At 32.0% G+C, this 16,332-nt stretch overlaps 1 protein-coding gene across 3 annotated transcripts; it reads left to right on the top strand.

Annotated features, from left to right (window-relative positions):
* Nucleotides 1–5,103: 5,103 nt before the first annotated feature.
* On the top strand, nt 5,104–13,283 carry EOL1 (ETO1-like 1). 3 transcript variants are annotated; one of them, XM_020380669.3, is made up of 6 exons: nt 5,107–5,294; nt 5,495–5,721; nt 5,817–7,520; nt 8,016–8,307; nt 11,414–11,723; nt 12,723–13,283. In XM_020380669.3, exons 2-6 carry the CDS (start codon nt 5,594–5,596, stop codon nt 12,941–12,943), a joined length of 2,655 nt encoding a protein of 884 aa, XP_020236258.1. In that variant the 5' UTR covers nt 5,107–5,294; nt 5,495–5,593; the 3' UTR covers nt 12,944–13,283. The 3 variants fall into 3 exon arrangements, with proteins under 3 accessions (XP_082915443.1, XP_020236258.1, XP_020236259.1); XM_020380670.3 differs by having other exon boundaries at nt 5,107–5,339; XM_083059317.1 differs by lacking the exon at nt 12,723–13,283 and having other exon boundaries at nt 5,104–5,294; nt 8,016–8,302; nt 11,414–11,542.
* The last annotated feature ends 3,049 nt before the right edge of the window (nt 13,284–16,332 follow it).

Genomic DNA, 16,332 nt, shown 5'->3' with positions numbered 1-16,332 from the left:
ATTTAATATAAAAAGTGAATTATAAATTATAATTATCAATTTTTATTATTTTAAATATTTATTCCAATGTTGTTTTATGATATTATTTTTAATTAGTTTATTATCATGTTAATTTTAATTTTATATTAATATTTGAAAATATTATTATTATTATTACTATAACAACTAGTTGTCTGTATTATTATTGTTGTTGTTGTTGTTGTTATTGTTGCTGTTGTTGTTATTGTTGTTGTTGTTGTTGTTGTTGCTGTTGTTGTTGTGGTCGTCGTTGTCGTCATCGTTGTCATTGTCGTCGTCATCATCATCGTTGTCGTCGTTGTCGTCGTTATTGTTGTCGTCGTTGTTGTCGTCGTTGTTGTCATCGTCGTTGTCGTCTTGTTGTCGTTGTCGTTGTTGTCGTCGTCTTGTTGTTGTCGTCGTCTTGTTGTTGTCGTCGTTGATATTGTCATCGTCGTCGTTGTCGTCGTCGTCATTGTCGTCGTCATTGTTGTCGTTATCGTCCTTATTGTCGTCATTGTTGTCGTTGTCGTTTTCTTTGTCGTTGTTATCGTCGTTGTTGTCGTTATTGTTGTTGTCGTTGTTATCGTTGTCGTTGTTGTCGTTATCGTTGTTGTCATTGTCGTCGTTGTTGTTGTCGTTGTCGTTGTTATTGTTGTCGTCGTTATTGTCGTTGTTGTTGTTGTTGTCGTTGTTGTTGTTGTCATTGCTGTTGTTGTTGTTGTGTTACATATATTTTAAAATTAACATTTTAAAATTTTATTATAATATTTTAAAATTATAATATTAAGAGATAATTATTTTAAATATTTGTTATAGTATTAATTTAATATTATATATTATTATATTATATATATAATAAAAATATTTATATATACTAATAATGTATTATATACTACTTTTTATCATTAAAATTATAATGATAGATTAATGTAACTACTTAAGTGCAAAATGTATAAATTTTAATATATATTTTTAGATTAAGATAAAAAATAATAATATTTAGTAATTTTTTTAAGTTATTAAAAGTATTTAATAGCATATAATTATAAAACTTTTTGACTAATAATTTTTCATATTTTCATTAGTAAAACTTTGAAGATAACTATTAAAAGTGTAAATAAATATGTCATTATTTTGTAAATATTATATATATATATTAATATTTAAAAGGAATATCCCTTTTAGTAATCACTTTTGATCTACTTTTGATCTCCATATTTTGTAGATCATTATATTTTTTATTATTTAAAAAAATTAATATTTTTTCAGTAACTACCATTCTTTCTTCTTTCTTCGTCTTCTTCTTCTTACCATTCTTTCTTCTTCTTCTTCTTCTTCTTCTTCTTCTTCTTACCATTCCTTCTTCTTCTCCTTCTTCTCCTTCTCTTTCTTCTCCTCCTTCTCCTTCTCCTTCTCCTCCTCTTCCTCCTCCTTCTCCTTCTCCTTCTCCTTCTCCTTCTTCTTCTTCTCCTTCTCCTTCTCCTTCTCCTTCTCCTTCTTCTTCTCCTTCTCCTTCTCCTTCTTCTTCTCCTCCTCCTCCTCCTCCTCCTTCTCCTACTTCTTTTCCTTCTCCTACTTCTTCTCCTCCTTCTCCTTCTCCTTCTTCTTCTCCTCCTTCTCCTACTTCTTCTCCTTCTCCTACTTCTCCTACTTCTTCTTCTTCTTCTTCTTCTCCTTCTTCTCCTTCTTCTCCTTCTTCTCCTTCTCCTGCTTCTTCTCCTTCTCCTTCTTCTCCTTCTCCTTCTTCTTCTCCTTCTCCTTCTCCTTCTCCTTCTCCTTCTCCTTCTCCTTCTTCTTCTATACAAATATGAACAATATATCAACTCTTAGAAACAAAGAAAAAAAAGTCTAATATTATCAAATACATAAATATTATCTTCTAGAAGTAAATCAAAATTGGTCATTTTATCAGCTACTTGATTCACTTCACGCAACACATAAGACCAAATTAATGTCCACTTGTCAAGTTGAAAGAAATAATGCTTCACACCAATTAAAAAACAAGGATGATAGGGAACACATCTTTCCTTCGACAAAGTCACCACAATAGTTGAATCTGATTCTACTAGAAAGCTCCTAAACACTTTATTTCGAGTAATAGTTATACCAATACGAAATGTCCATAACTCAACAAGCTGGATCAAATAGTAGCCAATATTTGTAGCAAAAGCAAATATAACACCATCGAAATGATTATAAAAAACACATCCTGTAGCAACATTCATTGCTTTCGCTGAGGCATCACAATTTAATTTCATCACATTAGGGGGGAAGGGTTACCACCTCACAAGCATGGGCTCCACAACTATTATATCAGCATTGGACTTGTCCTCAATACGCAAGCAGCTTGACTCGATAGACATTTCACTTGGAAGAATGCAAACTCGTTCCTATATTTCCAAAACACATCTAAAGTCACTGTAAATAAAATGTTCCACCTTTTATTATTTGAATTGGAAGGCTTGCTTAAATTAGCCAAGAGCCATGATGAGAAATCTTGGTCAAAAAACCAAGAATGCTGCTATCCAAAGGGTAACATATACCAAATTACCCTTGTAGGGAAACATAATTGCATAACATGATCCACATCTTCAATGCAATGTCCACAACGCGAACAAGACTAATCCTATATCAAATGTTTACCATATCTAATTGCATTAGTCAATAAGTCAAATTTTTTAATTTTCCACAATAAAGTACAGATTTGTTCAGGCCCAAGCTAAGACCAAATTGGCACAAGCAGCAAGTTACTCTTATTTTCTAAATCATAGTCAATTGTCAACTGTGCATATGTTGAAGTAACAGAAATTACTTGTTGAAGTTCCTTTCTAGAATAATACATCAGGACCTCTTGGATCATTTGGTGGAGAGATTGCATAATACAATTTAAAACATGCTCTTCTAGAACATTATTAAAAGCAATAAAATTCCAATCACATGTTTCCATAACCAAATCCTTCATCTTAAGACTATGGTGAGGGTGGGAAATGGTTTTTGTTGCTCATTCAATCAATCACTCCAACTTTCGAATCCACTCATCATTATAGAATTTCACTAGTTCTCTATTACGAACGCTCCAAGTAATACCCTGTTTCACTTGGCACCAGCAAATACAGATTCCCTTTTAGAAGTTTGAACCCATCCGATTCAAATTAACCAGAGGAATTATGGAGTCTCCACATTGATACTTGACTCTTACAACCTGTACCCGTAAAGCATCATGTCGCATGCATAACTTCCATCCACACTTCATGAGAAAGGCCTAGTTAGTCGCCTTTGATGATCTTAATCTCAACCCTCCAATAGATTTTGACTTACACATATTACTCCATCTCCATGCTATAGTGTGAATCTTTCTACTCCTTTCTGAATCCCCCCACAAAAGCTTCTTCATTATTTATCTATCTCATCACAGATAGATAAGGGTAATTTAATAGCTTGCATTGCATAAAAAGGTAAAGCTTGCATGATCGATTTCACCAAAGTAAGTCTTTCAGCAAAAGATAATTTACTACCCTTTTAGTTTGATAATTTGACGTTTACTTTAGTCATGATAAAACTTGTAAGTTTCTTTAGATATTATCTAGTGGAGAATTGGAATGTCCAAATACTTCCCCAAGCCTCTAGTAGATTGAAATCCCAAGGCTCGACTAATGTGTTGCTTTTGATGTCATCTCACATTCTTTGAAAAGAAAACATAACTTTTATCTTATTAATTTTCTGACAAGCTTTTAGCTATATGAATAACCTCCACTACTTAACTTTCATGATTAATTGAATTAAGTGAAACAACTGCACAATACATATAAAGACGTAAAATATTTCGATATATAAAGCTATAATAAATAATGAAAAAAACATGGAAAACCAGTTTCTTCTTCTTCCTTTTTATTATACATACAAGCAGTTTATTCTTACATGATTTCTTTTAATCAATTACTGATGTGAATGTGAAAATAAGTAAATAGATTGTGTTTATGAACTGCGAGGCATCACAACGTGACGCAAAAGTGTCAAATCCGGATCAAATAAATGTATTCCATCACATTTTTCTTATTCTTTATCCGATGCTGTAATTATGTGGTTGGTGTTCATCTTTTGTACGTTATCATTTTCTATCTTTCTTAATTGAGATAATGCTATTATATAATAAAATTTTACAATGTATTACTTTTGTTTTTATTTATAAGATTTAATTTAAAATAATTTTTTATATAAAACTTAATTTATATTATCTTATTTATTAATTATTTTTAAATTAAAATACTTTTAATTAAAATATATTATCTTAATTTAACAAAATAAATTAATTATAAATTTTTTAAAAAATATGCATTATAATTAGTTAAAGAATGTATGACTATTAATTATGAAAAAAGTAATATAAAAATAAATTTAGAAAAAAGTATAAATAAGACAAATTTAATGTTATCAATTAAAATAATTATTTTTTTAATATTGATAAATAAAGTAATTAGTCTTATATATATAATTTTAAAATATGAATATGAAAAAGAAAATACAAAATAAGATGAGTGGTTGATGAAAAATAGAAGATAGTTTATAAAAATATGTCAAGAATGTAATGTTATTCTTTCTAATCACAGTAGGATTTTTCAAAATAAAATATTAAATTATTTTCACGACAATAATTTTTGTAAAGTACAATGATTAATTGCATGGATATGTCATACGCAATTATGCATTTCCAAATCACATCCTAAGTTTTATCTCATCAAAAATTATTTCATAGGCATCATTCTGTTCACATTCTCTGAGAAAACGATATTATTTCTATAATACTGTAAATATAAAACAAAAATTATAACACTTCACATGCATTTTCCAATTAGTTTTTCTTTGTAATTAATATTGATTTAGGTTGTTAATGTTTGTTTGACTTTTATTTGTTTTATATAGTATTTTATTTACACCATGTTTTATATAGTATTTAAAATACGTTATTAAAATTCAAAACATCGTGAAAAAAATTCAAAAAAAGTTAACTAATTAATTATTATCATTAAAAAAAAAAAAAATCAACTGTGCAGTCACTAGTTTCAACTACGAATGAAAAGGTTTTGAAGATTGAAGCAACAGTGGCCGTAATTTGAATGGTCTTAGTCCAGGGGAAGGAAAGTGAGATACTTTCCCCATCACTAAACAAAAAGCACAAAAAATAAATAATAAAGTTAGTTAAAGTCACAAATTTTCAATTTGATTTTCCTCTGCAGATTAAATCACAGTTGAACTCTCTCTATCATTTCTTTTGTTGCATTTTCTGAGCTGAGTCGGTGAGTTGCATTTTTCTGCCCGAGATCTTGCCTAGCCATTGTAGGGTATGCTTTGTTTTATTCTCACCTCGAGAGAAAGAGACTAAGCATATTTGAATAATTAAATTAATTTTCAGTTTTAGCTTTTACTTTATTTTATTGCTTGTTGGTTGGTCGCACCAAGTCTTTAGCTTGAGATTGATTGTGGTGTTTGTTGGCAGTGGAATGTGCTCCCAATTTGTAAAGTTTGGATTTTGAAGTTGAAGGGTGTGTGTGGTGCTGTTGTGGAGATCCGTGAGTTGTTTCGTCTCTTATGCCCCATGAGGAGTTTCTTCCCTGCTGAATCCTATAAAGAGGCTCATTCAAATGCTTTGAATCCTCAGTCTTGGCTCCAAATTGAAAGAGGGAAACTTCCCAAGTTGTCATCACACCCCTCATCTGCCTCAATGTAAGTCTCTCTCTCTCAAATCATCCTTTATTTCAATTTGAACATCAGCTTTTTTTTGCTAATTTAATTAGGTGTTTTTATTTTTTGGTGGGTAGAGAATCTCTGGTCAAGGTCCCCCAGCCAGCTATACTCCCTTTTTTTAAGCCTGCTGATTATGTGGAAGTTTTAGCTCAAATCCATGAAGAGCTTGAGTCTTGTCCGCCCCAAGAGCGGTCGAATCTGTTTTTGTTGCAATACCAGGTCTTTAGGGGCCGTGGGGAAGTTAAACTGATGCGTAGGAGCCTCCAGGGAGCTTGGCAGAGAGCCAACACTGTTCATGAGAAGATTATATTTGGGGCATGGTTGAAATATGAGAAGCAAGAGGAAGAGCTAATAGCTGACTTGCTTGCAAATTGTGGTAAATGTGCCAAGGAGTTTGCACCTGTAGATATAGCATCTCATCTTCCGTTTGATGTAAGTTCTGAGGGGAGAATGACCAACGAGAACCACATTTCACAAAATGTTACTTTTGTTATTGGAAATGAAAAGATAACTTGTGATAGACAAAGAATTTCTGAACTTTCGGTGCCATTTCATGCAATGCTTAAAGGGTATTTCAGTGAATCGCTCTGTGAGACTATAGATTTGTCTGAAAACAATATATCTCTTCCAGGTATGAAGGCAATAAGTGATTTCAGTTTGACTGGCAGTTTAATTGAGGTCCCTCCAAATCTTTTGTTGGAGATATTAGTTTTTGCAAACAAATATTGTTGTGAAAGACTTAAAGATGCTTGCGATAGAAGACTTGCATCCTTAGTTTCCTCCAAAGAAGATGCTTTGGAGCTCATGGAATACGCTCTCGATGAGCACTCAACTGTCCTTGCTGCATCTTGTTTACAAGTCCTTTTGCGTGATCTTCCAAACTGTTTGAATGACAATCGGGTGGTGGAGATATTTGTTCATGCTAATAAGCAGCAGCTAGCAGTCATGGTTGGGCCAGGTATATTTTCACTTTTCTGTTTCTTAAGTGAAGTTTCTATGAACCTTAATTCTAGTTCAGACACGACAGCTCATATCCTGGAACGGTTAGTTGAGTTTGCTGCGAGTGACAAACAGAGGCTGCTGGCTTTACATCAATTGGGATGTGTAAGACTCTTAAGGAAAGAATATGATGAAGCACGTTTTCTTTTTGAAGGGGCAGTAAATGCTGGCCATATATATTCTGTGGCAGGTTTAGCTAGACTGGACTATATAAAGGGTGATAAGTTTTTATCTTATGAGAAGCTCAGCTCAGTCATTTCATCTGTTACTCCTGTTGGATGGATGTATCAGGAAAGATCACTATACTGTGACAGTGACAAAAGGTGGGAAGACCTTGAGAAAGCAACTAATCTAGATCCTACTCTTATATATCCTTACATGTATAGAGCTGCCTCTTTAATGAGGACACATAATGCTCAAGCCGCATTAGCAGAAATCAATCGGATTCTTGGGTTCAAACTTTCACTTGAATGCATGGAAATAAGATTTTTTATCCATCTGGCTCTTGAGGACTACAAAGCAGCTCTATGCGATGTTCAAACAATTCTTACTTTGCGGTCTGATTATAGAATGTTTGAAGGGCGTGTTGCTGCATCCCAACTATGCACTCTTGTGCGTGAGCACGTTGAGCGTTGGACAACTGCAGATTGTTGGGCACGGTTATATGACTGTTGGTCTGCTGTTGATGATATCGGGTCTCTGTCTGTTATCTACCAGATGCTTGAATCTGATGCGGCAAAAGGTGTTCTGTACTTCAGACAGTCATTACTTCTCCTGAGGTATGTTATTAACTTTTGGAAGCCACTAGGAGCGAGTCAGTGGTCAAGGACATATTTTTGCAGGAGGTTATACTTTGTTCAAACAAAATGTTACGGATATTTGGTAACTGTTATTAGTTGTTCAAAGCCTTGAACTTAACTCACCATCATGTGTGTTAGCAATGTAGTATATTACTAGGTTTTTATGTACACAATATTGAATCACTTTGTAATTTTCATAACTAAAGGCAGGTCAATACTAGCCACTTTTGATCTTCCGGTTGCATACTCTCATAATTCTGTTATTTTAGAAGTTGTAAATCCGTGACAATAAACTCAACCACAAAGGAGGATAAATCCACAAAACATATTACTTTAATTTGAAATACAACTTACCCCTGTGAGGTTGTATCTGGATGGAAGATTGGCTTCAGGGTCTTTATTTTGTCTAAATACTGACTGAATTTTATATGCTAACTAATGACACTTTAAATATGATGTATTTATTTGACTTAGGTTGAGTTGTCCCGAGGCTGCTATGCGGAGTTTACAGTTAGCTCGGCAACACGCATCAAGTGAGCATGAACGACTTGTATATGAGGGGTGGATCTTATATGATACAGGTCATTATGAGGAAGGGCTCCGGAAAGCTGAAGAGTCTATCAGTATTAAAAGATCTTTCGAGGCCTTTTTCTTGAAGGCCTATGCATTGGCTGACTCTAGTACAGATCCATCATATTCGTCAACTGTTATTTCACTTTTGGAAGATGCCTTGAAGTGTCCTTCAGATAATCTGCGCAAAGGTCAGGTATGGTTCTATTGTACTGTTGCAAATATATTTCACTACTTGTTAAGAACCAAGAGAAGAGAAATGAAAAATTAATAGAAACCAATGTAAATAAATGAACAATTTTATTGAGTGATTGGGAATAGGATTGTGGTCTCTGCTGTTTCCTTCATAAAGGATTTCTCCTGTCACACACAAACTATCAGTTTCACATAATGAATCCCTCTCATTTGATTTCTCAAATTTATCAACCAACCGCTTCTAACTAACTGGCTAACCACTTCCCTTATTCAGTCCTTGTTACATCTTAACAATGCCTTCTTTTCATCCCAATTCACATTTTTTGCCAAAAGACTTAACTATTAACTGAAACCCACTTTGGCTATCTATTAGCATTCCTTTGTCTGAATTGTGTTGGGGCCAAATGTGTCATAGCTAGCCTCGCCAGGGTCTGGTCTTGAATTGAGCTGGGTGGAATTGGTCAACCAAGTGTTGCATGAACCCCGATATTGCAGTCTGAAACAAATATCCAATTCACACCCTTTGTTGGGTGGTCTTCGATTGGGTAGTCTTCAACAGCCAGCTTCTCCTTGATGGCAATGACTTTGGCACCCATCAACTGTGTGTGGGGTGTCTCCACCAACTAACTCCTTTACAGCAGTGTCTTCGTCATCTAAATCCCCATTGATAGCTTTTTCAACTCCCAGCTCCTCCTCAACAGAGGTGTCATCCTCTAGGGCAATTGTGCATCTGCCGTTTGATGGTTCTGGAGATGGTGGTGGGAAGCCCAGTCTTTTCAAAACCCTTTATTTGATTGCCACTGAAAGACACTCATTCCCTTCATGGATAATCCTTGTATTTTGTCCACAAATTATTCAACAATAGACTGGATGCTCCCTTTCCATTGGTCCAAACAATCTCTTCCACGAGAGCTCTTTCAATATATGTTAATCTCACTGATTTTTCTTCATTTTTGGTTTCTTCTCCAACATAAGGGGCGTGGTTCTTGTTGACCAAACTTTCTTTACTTTTTGTTTTCTGGTTCCAAGAATTGCAATAAGGCACCACCACACTCAACTTGGATCTGATAGTACTTCCCTTTTCCTTGGAATTTGGATCAGCCAATTTGTCAGGTACCAAGAGAAGAAATGGAAACTTGATAGAAACAAATGAAAAGAAATGAACAATTTTATTGTATAGGAGCTATGTATCCAGTACATGTCCGCCATGACTTTAGGAGTACCCATGATTTCTCCTTTGATGCACAATCCATCAAATTCACAGAATGAATCCTTGTAATCAATTTCTTCTATTTATCTAACTGACCCCTTCTAACTAACAAGTCTAGCTAACTAATGGACTAACTGACTAAAAACTGTTGTTATTTTTGCTCTCATTATACATCCTAACACTTCTCAATAACTGCTGACAATCTTATGTTAAGAATAGACGTTTTAGTAAACAAAGAATAATGTGTCACCATAAACTGAGACCAAAAATCTGGTTATAAGCTTTAGTCAGAACATGAGCTTTTAATTGTTCATTTGTTCCCTCTATCTGTCCATTAGGGCACACTGTGGTAGTAAAGTCTTGTTGATAACTAACTGTAGATTTTCTACAAAAGGGCCGGGAACAGAGGTCCAAGTGAGATTGGATTCCTAGGCTGTCATCTCATCGATCATAGTCTCTTGCCATCCTCGATAGGAAAGTGCTTCTTGGAAAGTTATTATCTGACTTAATGATTGTCATTTATCACTTTGGAAGTTGGCTTTCAACTCAGGTGCTCTTAGAGGCCCTGACCTAAAATCCACACATCATAAGTAGCATACCTATCTAAGTAAATTTGACCATTTAGTTTGTGTTATAGTTTAAAAATTTGGGAAAAATATTAAAAAATGATGAGGAAATTAGGATGTCGCACACATGATACAAGCTGGATAACTAGAATGGAGAAACACACCGGAGTACATTTGTAATTGCAAAGTACTTACCAAGCTTGAAGAGAAGTTTTATTGTACTGCGATATGTTCGACCATACTTTGATAGTAAATATGGGGATTTGAAGTGACAATGAGAGAAAAAGGTGGGAGTCGCAGAATGAGAATGTTAAGATGGATGTGTGGGGAACAAAAAAAGACATGATACAAAACGCTTGTATACATAGAGATATTAGATTATTGGTGTGGCACCGATTGAGGAAAAGATGACAAAAAAATTAGTAAGGTTGTTTGAACACATACAAAGAAAGATACATGAAACATTAGTGAAAAAGTAGATTGCATGTTTTTTAATTTTATGAAAAAGGGGAGAATTAGACCAAGAAATCCAATGGAGGAAGTTGAGAGTGTTTTTATGGGGAACCAAATGACACTGTCCAATGGAGGGAGTCCAAAAAATATATTTTAAGATTTGGTCTTTAACTGAACCAAATGACACTGTGATCCATGTAGCCAATCTCACCTAGTGGGATAAGACTTGTTGTAGTTTCTCACGTGTTATAGTGGGAGTGCCTGAGAAAACAAAGTAGATGAAAATCTTCTCGGAAGAGCCAGAGGTATCATATTTCTCCGGTTGTCAACAGGGCTCAGAGCGATGGTGGCTGGAAGTACAAGACATTCAGGGTTCAGGCCCAGAACATGCAAGCTTTATTATTGATTTAAATCAGAGCTCTTCTGATGTGAATGACAAGAGATAAATCTTTTGTAGTCCTGATGAATTTATGATTACAGTATACACAATTGAATCCCTTAGTTTTAGGGATTGACTAAACTAAATATGGCAAGCATATAATCTGTTTCCTATTGTATATACAGAATGCATCAGCTATTTACAAGGAATATCAAGACATTGTATCGTTCAACTATTTATCATGACTTTCAAATGAAAATGCTTATTTACCCCACCCCCTATGCATTCTAAATTCTGGATTTGTACATCCATCATCCATGCATTATGGTGGTTGTAAGTTTTGGTTACTCAGTAAATGTCCAGAAGATGAACTATGAAGCTCTGTTGTTTGAGCTGAATTGATGGACATGTAAAAGTTGTCAGCTATTATACTCTCTTATAAGTTATAACTTATAATATTTTGTAGTTTAACGACCTATAATTCCATTTAATTTTCCAGGCACTGAACAATCTTGGAAGTGTTTATGTTGACTGTGGTAAATTGGACTTGGCTGCTGATTGTTATATCAATGCCCTTAAAATCCGACACACCCGAGCTCATCATGGTCTTGCTCGTGTTCATTGTCTTAAAGATGACAAGGCTGCTGCTTATAAGGAAATGACAGAACTTATTAAAAAGGCAAAAAACAACGCTTCTGCTTATGAGAAGAGATCTGAGTACTGTGATCGTGAACAAGCAAAGGCAGATCTGGAGATGGTCACTAGGTTAGATCCACTCCGGGTGTATCCTTATAGATATCGTGCTGCAGGTAAGTATTTTACCTAACTGACTTGTGTCCCCATAAATCATAATGTCTAGTAATAGTAAATATGCAAAATTCTGGATTTGTTCTGCTAGATTCTGTTGAAGTTCAACGTATTCCATGGTAGTGCTTGAGTAGATATATTCATGTTCATGTGAATAACTATGTGCTCTTGGATGCGTACCAAGTGTTATAAAGCCAAACGCATAATATTTAGCATCTATACAGTCTATCTTTGATGGCTTAGCTCCTAGACTGTTTTACTGGTCTGTTTTAGGATCCATGTTAAACATTTTCTTTCTCACGTTATTGGCAAATATTTTTACCTTGCTTTAAAATTATTTCAATTATATTTTGGCAAAAGGTCAAATTTTTTGTAGAAATATGAATCAGAAGTTTCTAGCAAATTATTTCCAATCATATATTGACCTAACTAACCATCTGTTTCTGTTGTTCCAAAAACTGAATATTTTTGCCTAGAATTCCTAAATTCAAATTCTACCTTTGTTCATTTCATAAATAGTTTACATTAACGTTCAAATTTGTGGGACTGACTTTCATTTTTTATTTTTTTTCTCTCTTTTCCCCTCGTGTGAATTTTGCCAATGCCTGAAAAAGTTTGGATCACATGAGACTCATTAAAAAGTTAGTGAGATCCACGTCATTTTGTGAGTTCTAATAAATTTCAACCAATATAGAGTGTATCTAAAAGAATGTATCAGAGACTCTGTTACCGGCATTCACAAAAGAAAACAGTGATTCTGGTGTTAAAGCACTTCTTAAGTAGTAATAGTTACTGCCATGTTGAGTACTGCTATTCTGTTGTTACAAAGATCCATACCTTTAGTGGTTTGTATATTAAAATTTCCAAATATTTGATATTAACCATTATTATTGTCGTTGTTGGGGTTGCTTCTGCTATAGCAAAATTTTATTCTTTTTTGTCAAATTGTTCTATTGTGGTTTGTGCAGTAGTGCTGAAATTTTTGGTATTTGCTGTTGCAGTATTGATGGACAGCCATAAGGAAGAGGAAGCCATTGCAGAACTCTCTAAAGCTATTGCATTCAAAGCTGATTTACATCTCTTACATCTACGTGCAGCATTCCATGAACACAAAGAGGATGTCCTAGGTGCTCTAAGAGACTGTCGTGCTGCACTCTCAGTGGACCCAAACCACCAAGAAATGTTGGAACTTCATAGTCGAGTTAATAGCCACGAGCCATGAGTCAAAAACATGCATGACTTATAAGCTGGATGGCATTGCACATTGAAAACTAGGCTGCACTTAAAAAGTTACAGCCATGCCATGAAGGATCAACCATGCACCATATGAAAATCAAATTTGTTAAATAGAAAGTATAGTTACATTATGATCCTGTCTATATTAATTATGAACATGTGAATTATTTACCATTCTTTTGCCCCGGGGGAGTGGTCCCAATTTTGTAATTGTTAATCTTTATTTTTTGGGGTATAGTGTATGAGTGTCAAATATGTTTCTCCCTTATGTTTCTCGATAAAAATGGTGTGCAAACAAGTTAATATATGAAGATATTTATTTACTATATCGTATACTGTTTAATCAAAGATTCAGTGGTAGAAGTATGATTGAAATATTCTTAACCCATAAAAATGAAATTCTCTATTCAAGAGCTTAAAGCCATTCACAGCAGTTTATTCTAAAATGGCTGAATCCGCATTCCACTATCGCCATGTGAATAGTCCCTAAAACAAGTAGGCCTCAGCAAAACATAAAACTATTCATTTCGTTTCTTAAAATTGTCCTCATTTAAACTTACATAAATTTTGGTCTTCATAGCTTGTGTCAGAATATTTTTTGATTATAAAATCACGACAAATAATTTCTGACGATAATAATCGGTGGCAGAAAACTGTTTAGCGTTTAAAAAATATAGTAAAATTGACTTAAAGTTATTTCACGAGGGTTTAAATGATTTTCTTCTATGTCGACATGATGCTGACAGTTGAAATAATATATAAAATTATAATTTTTTTTGCCAATATAAAAAAGCGACCTTATTTAAACGCGCTTCGAATTCCAACAGAGGCTTAGCGGCAATGTGATAAGAAAGATGTTGAAAAGTTATGACTGTCTTAATCAATATTCATTTGTGAAAGAATATAGGCTAAGCAAGAAAGTGAAGAATCAGAAAGAATTTTAAAATAAAAACCCATAAATAAGGATAGAATATGGGCCGATCCACTAAAATGAATAGTAGTGTACAGTTCTTTCAGAACTTTAGCTTTATAATTTTAATAGATATGATATGACAAGTGCTTCATATTCATATGATTTTGAAGAAGACTCATTTAAGAAGAATGACTCTCTCTCTCTCTCTTTAATGATGGAGTAATCAATTTGGAAAGTTTTTATAAGGACCAAATAAATAAATAAACATGTCATATGTGAACTAGAATTTTATTTCAGCCTCTAAAAACTCTGTGAGTTTTTTTTATTATTTTAAAGATAAATCAATCCAAATATGAATTTATTTAGCTTTTTTTTTTTTATTGTGCATGTATATACCATTATTGAATATAAAACACGAATTATGATAGGTTTAGTTTGGATAAAATAATATAAAAAAGATAATTTAGTTTACCAATTTTCATTTTAAGCATAACTTTTACTTGTGTTGTGCTTGCTTAAATAAAAATATAGTTTTTTTTAACCAAATCACGACCTTTTTATTTATTAGCATGATTTTTTTTATTACTATAATAAAAATCATGTTATGATGTTGTAGGGTCGTTCTTCACATGGACCATTAACATTTGTTTTAAAATATGATTTAATTTTGTGATATTTTTTCCTCGTGTTTATATATATATATATATATATATATATATATATATATATATATAAATCAATTTTCTCTTTTCTTTAAAGCTGAACAAATCTTAATCTCAATTTTCTCTTTTTATTTATGTAAATAACCAAGTTATAATAAATTTAAAATATGAAATAACTTTGAAAGTTTTGAAATGAAAACTTAACGAACACTTGATAGAATTTGAAGAATTAGTAAGACGTGGTATTATGGATTTATGGTTTGAAGAAGAGGAGACTTTGTAGTTGTTTTTATTTTGGGCGAAATTTGGTATTTTAGAGAGTGAGTTTTGAATAAAATAAACTTTAAAATAATTTAGTTAATTTAATATGTGAAAATTTTGAGTAAAAATCAGAAATTTGATATTTTAAATAAAATAAAAAACGATGGAGAGACTTAATTATAACATTAAAAAAATTAAACTTATTTAAAAAATCGTTAAAAGTATAAAATTACACATTATAATAATAACAATAATAAAGCACAATTAAGCATTATAGAGGTTTAACGCTTAAGTACAAGCGAATAATTGATATGATCCACTAGGTTAAGCAATTATTATGGTTGAGCAAATAATTGTCGTGACCAAATACTTTTGCTTGTCCATCCATAATTGATTTGGACCCTATTTATATAACTTTTTATTTTTATTTTTATAAATACTTGTAAAATAAGTAAATAAAAATATTAAATAAAATAGATATTGCAGAAGAAGAAAAACTTCAACAGAAAAATATCATTTTTTTAAGAATTTATTAAGTGTTTCATAATTAATATCAACCATTACTTTCGAAAACTAAAAGGTTTAAATAATTCATCACGCAGGGAATGGTTACAGTTTCTTGATTTTGATTGTGATTGAACCGCAGTTGACTGGTTTTATAACTAAATATATTTTTTTAATTATAAAATAATTTAAATTATTAAAATCAACTATGACAAAATTATAAAATAAATAATTATTTATTTTATAAGATAAAAATAATCTTAATTAAACAAACAAATACCAAGATAATTTAAATTAACTTCTATATATTAAATATAAACTCTTTTCTTATATGAGAACATTTTTAGAATTTTTTATCAAATTTAATTTTTATTTATTTATAAATTATATTTTAATATTTAAAAATAACAATAAATAAAAATGTGTTATAATATATAATAATTTATCATTAATTTAATATATAATTTATAGATTTAAATTTATACAAATTTTAAATATAATATATATTTAAATAAAATATTTATTTATATATATAATTTATTATAAATATTATTTAAATATAATAAATATCCTATGAAAGAGGTGAGTTCTTACATCAATTTTAAAAAAAAATAAAAAAGATGATAAGGTAATGACTCTTTTGATCATACCGAATGGTTTGATCTAATTTTTAAAATTCAATGTATAAACACTATCAGTGTAAACTTTTCTTTATATATATATATATATATATATATATATATATATATATATTTAATAAGAGTTTATTTTGGTGTCACATTATTTTAATAAATAGGATGATATAGTGATATGAAGATTTTTTATTTTATAGAATAATCAAGTTGAATTTAATTCAATCTTACAAAATTGATGTGTAAGATAAAAATCAATGTGAGACTTGACTTTTTTCCAATACACCATCTTACATTCAACACTACTGGATTTGGTACGTGGATATATGATTGGTGGCTCTTTTGTGACTTTTTTTAAGAATATAAGATAGTTTAATACTATATTAGTAATTTGAATCCAACT

The sequence above is a fragment of the Cajanus cajan genome, chromosome 6, assembly GCF_000230855.2.
Source record: "Cajanus cajan strain Asha chromosome 6, NIPB_CcT2T_4, whole genome shotgun sequence".
In the NCBI taxonomy this organism is placed as follows: Eukaryota; Viridiplantae; Streptophyta; class Magnoliopsida; order Fabales; family Fabaceae; genus Cajanus; species Cajanus cajan.
Note: the sequence above shows the minus strand (reverse complement) of the source record. Positions and strands in the feature narration are given on the sequence as shown.